Here is a 6,347-nt window from a genome sequence, read left to right as displayed (position 1 = left end):
TGATAGGAATAGGCCAAAGCCTATTATTAGAAATGTATATAAGAGGGGAAATAGGAAGGTTTGAATGAAGCCTTCCTAATTGTAACACATGTCTAATAAGCTTGGCTTAGGCAGTTAGGAGTTTGTTAGGCAGTTAGGAGTTTGTTCTATAAAAGGAAAGTAAGTGAGAATGAGAGAGTTAGTTGAGAGTTAGTTGTAACCACTGGTTGAGGAACCAGGACCAAATCGAGGGATCTATTGTATCATCTTCTATATTCATTCAATTCAATAAAGTGAGAGTTACTATTCCTAACAGAATCATATTGGTTCTGGTTAGGTATTGTTCATTGATTCAATTCAGCTTAGTCATAAATACCAGTGGTTCTATCAAATAGGGATAGAACTATGATGCAAATCAATAATACAGTTAATCATGTTTTGATTATATTCTTTAGATTCTTTCACTCTTCTCTAATGATAAATTTTATCAGCAAGGCTACCTACAAGAGATCTATAATGGGTCCAACCATTCCACGGGTCCCACCATGGTGAAAGCTTTAAAGCACCACGTGACCTCAACTTTAGTTTAGCATAAAGTGAGGTGGGGCCATGCTTAATCCATGCATCCAACCCAAAGGTTTTGTGCTAGGAACATGTCAAGAATATGAGTTTTCTCGGATAGATAATTCTTGAGGAAAAAAAAAAAGAATTATGTTCAGAAATAAAACTAGTATCACTGCAGATTACAGGAGAATTCTGTAATCACCGGTGAAAAAATCTTGTCATCGTCAAAGGATGACTTCTGGAAAGCTAGAGAGACCTAATAATCCGAATCAATTCTTAAACCAAAGTAGAAATTATATTTGACCAGCCTGAGTGTGTGGGGAGAGAGAGAAGTACCTGACACATAAGATGAAACTCTCCTTCTTCAGGATGAATGCCAAAGTCTCCTGATGCTTCTAGAGGAACACTTCCAAACCGGCCATTTGCGTTGTGTAAAAATATTCTTTGACCACGAAAACATAAACTCGTTGATATGTTCTGAAACAAAATACAAAAGGAGGCAAAATCACATTTTAGTTTCCCTCTCGCTCATCTACATGAACAACAAACATTTAGTAAAACTGCAGACCTATATGCCTAAGTACTGCATATATGATCAAAGGTGCAAAAGCTATCGATAGCTATGTTATGCCTATGCAGTCTATAACAGAAACACACAAAGAAGGAATACCAAATATGAGGAAATGAAGTGTCAAATAAGGAGAGTATAGGAAGACGTACAGAAAAACATGATGGAGCATCCAATAGTTGAAAATCCAACCCTGTCACATCAAGTTGTCCGTGAAAATTTGGGAAAGTCTCCCCCTTTGACATGCACAAGTGAACCTAAACATAGGGCAAAAGTAAATTACAAAGGTTAAGTTATATATATCAAGAAAAATAAGTATCATGCCAACATAACCATAATAGAGTCCAAAGATACAAAGGTAAGATGCAATCTAGAAGTTCCACAATCCGAGCCAAAAAATATAGCACTTGAGTGATTATATAGAATAACATACGAGTTCATCAAATAATATATATGCCGAATACCAAGTAATATATTTACTTACCAAATATATATAAAGTAAAGGTGGCGTTAGTTATTTAACATCATAGGTCAGAAATACAGCTTTTTACTCAAACAAGAAACAACCTTCCTAAACTATCAAATAGAATATAAAAGTAAATGAATTTGAAGTTAGAGAAACACCTCGCCAGTAGTCCTCCCTTTAGACCATTTAATTGGAATCTCTAGAATCCTTTCAAACAGCTGCAAAGCATTCAAGCCAGATGCACTGTGTAAGCAATCTGTTGAACTTAAATGGCAAAGCAGGAAATAAAGGAGCTTCAAATTACTGAACACTTTACCGGGACAAAAAGATTGTCAACTTTTAAATTGGTGTGCCAATTTTGTTCAATAGTGTCAACAAAAACATTAACAGACAACCAGCCCCCATCTTCAGATAGAATATCCGACCTCCAAGTATTACAATTTCCACTTAGATTCACATGTATGCGACTATAGTGGTTTTGTAACTTTACGTACCCATTGACATTCTCCATCTCCCTGGAAGTAAAAGTAAAGAACACTTAAATTTCATCATACTAATTTTTTGGTGTAAGATTTTTTTCTTTGCGTGTCTTCGATAACCTATAATATTCCACTTAAGAAATCCATAACTTCTCCTTTTGCTCAACAAATAGTAAATACTATTCACTAAAATATGAAAAAAGTTCCACATCTGTTCAATGTATCCAAGCCTTCAATCAATTTAAGATACAGTAGTGACATAACTAAAATTATCCTTTCTATTTTGTCAAAAGGAAGAAGTATCCTTCAAATGAGTGTTTGCTCTTTCAGAAACCGATAGCAAAATATTCAAGTTTCAAGGATTCACAAAATAAAGAAAGGTGTCTCCTATTACAATTATGTCAAAGCGCAAGAAACAAAATTACAGAATTGTGCTGAGAACAAGTAGGAACCCTATTGCTAGATAAACATAATAATAAGATTTCACAATAGCAAATTATTAGCCTTAATTTCAGCATGAGTATTTAAACAAATAGATAAGAAAATCTAATAACATGATAATCATCTGCATCCTGAGAATATGCACATGCTTGACTGATGCAAGAAGGAAAGAATATATATATATATATTTACAAATTAATAAATTTTGAGAAGAACAAATAGGAGCAACCAAAGATAAAGACATAGAGCAGCTTGATTTAGGGTGCTTAGTCATCATATGCCTGGAGTTCAGAGGATGCTTATACAATACAATATAATATCAAATCCTCATATTTAAGGGTTTTTGATAATATTGAGATAAATTCCTATAAGAATGGCTCATAACATGTCAAATATAAATCCCAACAAAACCTCACTAATATAACATCTATGCATCATACTAAAATTGTAACTGGTGGAGAAGGATGTCCATCACTTCATCTACAAAGTGATTACAGATTAAGTAGTAAACGATAAGATTGGCACTTACCTAACTTCCCCGTCACCATATGCAAGTAGCATCACCGTTGCGCCTTTGAAATGAACAGAATCCAATATAACAGGGAGCGTCTTAGTAATGCCTTCAGGCTGCACAAAATCTAACTCGTCAACATGTTCTGCAACAATATCCTCCACTTTCACACCTACATCAGCCTTCAAGTTTTCAATTGGACCAGAAAGAAAGCAGGATATTGACTCCTCAATATTTCTTATATACGATGTTAAGCCAAATTTCACAAGTAATGACTCAAATGGAATTTGAAAATAAGTTGCCCATTGAGGATTTTGCTTTTCAGATGTAAAGCCTGGTTGGACCCCAGACAAAGTACCATCACCAAAATGATTGTCTGCAACATGAGGTACCAACACTTCATTTTTCTCTGTACTACTATTAGCAGTAGCAGGTACTGCAACATCCTCACTAGGATGCAAATTTTCAAATTTACTCTCTCTGGTCGGTAAAGTTGGCTCACTTTTCAAATAATCTGAATCACCGCCAACATTTTCATTTACTGCAGGGGACCAGATTCCCGTATCTCTGAATATTGTAGCACTTTGGGTTTCATCACCAACGGCAACAGATTTTGCATTTCCGTCGACCTCACTTTTCGCTGCCTGCGTATCATGATTCATAAAATGAAAACATTCAGAAGATAATGATGTAGGTTCTCCATACTTCCCATGTGATTGATCACGAAAGTATGCACGAGCTGCCGATGCGCTACGTTCAAACATTCTTTTTTTTGTAGCAACACCAGATGCATGGATGTTACTACCATTAGCCTTCCTCTTAAATCTGTTTTTCCTACGCCCCGATAATACTCTAGACCAAAATCGAAATCCTGACCCAAGAAATTTTACTCCAAATGATTTTTCCAAATCTGCATGTTTTGTATCATACTCAACACCAGTGTCCATAAACCGATGATCATGCTTCCCATCATCCACACAGAAAAAGGATGTGGTCTCACTTAACTCACTCGAACTAGTTGCAATCTCCTTAGAACCATCAACTTCCGAAAGACCACAACTCCTCTCAGAAACAAAGTAACCAACCTCAGCAGCTTCCCTAGCTGCTTCATCCCTTTCTCTTCCCCACCGAGCACCAGCTTCCTCTCGCGCAAGCCTCCTCGTTCTCGTACGATAATCTATCCCATCTTCACTCGAGAACCGCCTCTCTCTAACTCCATCCGAAAACGGTATTCCCAACCAAGTATAATCCTTCTTCTGCACAACCAACACACTAGGCTGCGTCAAAACCGCATCAATCACCAACTTCCCCCTCCTCAAACTGGCAAAAGGACGTATCCTAAGCTTCACCGTAGGAGCCTCCCCGCACGAAAACTCCTCCTTATGAGGTCCAAACGAGCAAGACTCCAACGTAATACTCAACGGCGAAATTCTCCTAACCTTACCAAACTCAACCTCACGCTGAATATATTCACTAATTACTAAACAAACAGAAGGCAATAAATTGGTTTCAACAAAAACCTTAGCTTTATTCTGACCATACCAAACTAACATACAAATACCGCATAAAACAGCAGTGTAAACAGAAGCCCTTATCAAAAAAAGCCCTTCTTTCAATAAAGGTGTTAGATAACTAACCAAAGCTTGACTACCAAAAAACGGTTCCTTTTCCTTAGCACAATTTAACCTAGACCCAGTTCTGAAAGTAATGTCTTTTTTAAAAAGGCGAAGATGTTGGCGAGAAAAATGAGGAAAAGGTAAAGAATGACTTACAAAACGAGAGCGTTTAGAAGTGGAAAAACCCTTGTTTAGAAGCTTATTGGGGTGGAATTGAAATGGAAAATAGGTTTGGTGAGAAGAGTGAAGATTAGTACCGAAAAAGAAGGTTTGATTGTTGAGGATCATTGTGGGGAGTAGGGAAGTGGTGATTGTTGTGAATCATCGAAGCGGGAAGAGGAGTGGGTATGAAACGACGTCGTAGTAGTGAAAGTGATGAAGTGTGAAGTATGAAAGGAGAAGAGAAATTGTTGGTTGCTACATTGTTTGATTATTGATTGATTGTGGATATGGAAGTATGCGGAGTGAATGATTATTGAGAGAGAGAGAGAGAGAGAATGAAAGAGAAGAGAGGTTGAAATTGTTTGGTTGCGTTTCCAAGTGGGAAAAAACAACAGATACTTGCTTCACGGAAATGCCTTTGTAGTTGTAATAATAATAATAATAATTGTACTAACATTTGTAATAATAACAATAACTTATAAAAATAAAAATAAAAGATAAATAATAATTATAATATAACCGATATGTCGCGGTTGAATCCGATTTTTTTTTATTATTTTCATCTGCAAATCAAAAATAATAAAAATAATAATAAGTTTTAAGTAAATTTGTAATCCTATAAAATTTTATTTTATTCTATAAAATAAATTAGTATTTTGTAATCTCAATAAATTGTTATGCAAGTAATTTTATTTTATATTAAAATATTAATATATATTTTTTAATTGTTTTTTTCAAACATATTAACATTATTATAGAATTTATACTATAATAAATGATATTTTTTTTATTTATGGAAAAATTTCTTATAATGTTTGAAGTGTTGTTGCTAAAAATTATTAAAAAATTTAACAGTACAAGAATAATTAAATATGTTACTTTCTGATAGAGACTAAAACTATTTGCAGAAAAATTTTGTAAAACTAAAAAATTAAACTTTTTCATTGAGATTAAAAAATAAAATTTTATAAAAACTAAAAACTTATTTAATTCTAATAATAATAATAATAATAATAAATGATCATACATTGAAGGTGTAAATCAATCTACACCGCAATTAATTTATATTAGTTATTAGTGAGTATATGTTCATTAAACCTTAATAATAATAATAATAAGTCCTTGATTTGTAACTCATCTCATCATCTTGTCCCATATTAACCTATTAAACCTTAACAATAATAATAATAATAATAATAATAATAATAATAATAATAATAATAATAATAATAATTCATTAACTTTAACTTAACTCATCTTGTCGTCATGAGTTCTAACCTATGACATTATAGTTGTATGACTTATTTATGATAAAATTTACTATATTTTTTAAAATTAAAATAATAATAATAAAAATTAAATAAATTTGTAGTCACCGTAATAAAATAATACATGTTTTATGTTATTTTATCAAAATGTTAGCCCTCATACTATATTCCTAAATTAAAAAATATGTATGACTTTAATTAAATTGAAATACTTTTAGATTGAGTGTATAATAAAAGTGGTTATATTCAAATTTTATCAATAATTAAAATTTAATATATTTAATTTATAATAC

The 6,347-nt window shown here is 33.1% G+C and overlaps 1 protein-coding gene across 2 annotated transcripts in view; it reads right to left on the bottom strand.

The window, feature by feature from the left end:
• The window catches only part of LOC101500108 (protein TIC236, chloroplastic-like), a 27,284-nt gene extending 22,106 nt beyond the window's left edge, over positions 1 to 5,178 (bottom strand). Inside the window, exons 1-6 of one of the 2 annotated variants that reach the window (XM_073367716.1) lie at positions 3,511 to 5,178; positions 3,027 to 3,180; positions 1,894 to 2,092; positions 1,736 to 1,795; positions 1,264 to 1,368; positions 880 to 1,020 (exon numbers count right to left, since the gene is read on the bottom strand). In XM_073367716.1, coding sequence (XP_073223817.1) covers positions 880 to 1,020; positions 1,264 to 1,368; positions 1,736 to 1,795; positions 1,894 to 2,092; positions 3,027 to 3,180; positions 3,511 to 4,912 — 2,061 coding nt within the window. In that variant the 5' untranslated portion in view covers positions 4,913 to 5,178. Of the gene's footprint in view, positions 1 to 879; positions 1,021 to 1,263; positions 1,369 to 1,735; positions 1,796 to 1,893; positions 2,093 to 3,026 lie in introns of both variants that reach the window. The other variant, XM_012715229.3, reaches the window with a different exon arrangement.
• Between the last annotated feature and the right edge of the window lie 1,169 nt (positions 5,179 to 6,347).

The sequence above is a fragment of the Cicer arietinum genome, chromosome 4 (assembly GCF_000331145.2).
Source record: "Cicer arietinum cultivar CDC Frontier isolate Library 1 chromosome 4, Cicar.CDCFrontier_v2.0, whole genome shotgun sequence".
NCBI classification, from domain to species: Eukaryota; Viridiplantae; Streptophyta; class Magnoliopsida; order Fabales; family Fabaceae; genus Cicer; species Cicer arietinum.
This window is presented reverse-complemented; position numbering and strand designations above follow the sequence as displayed.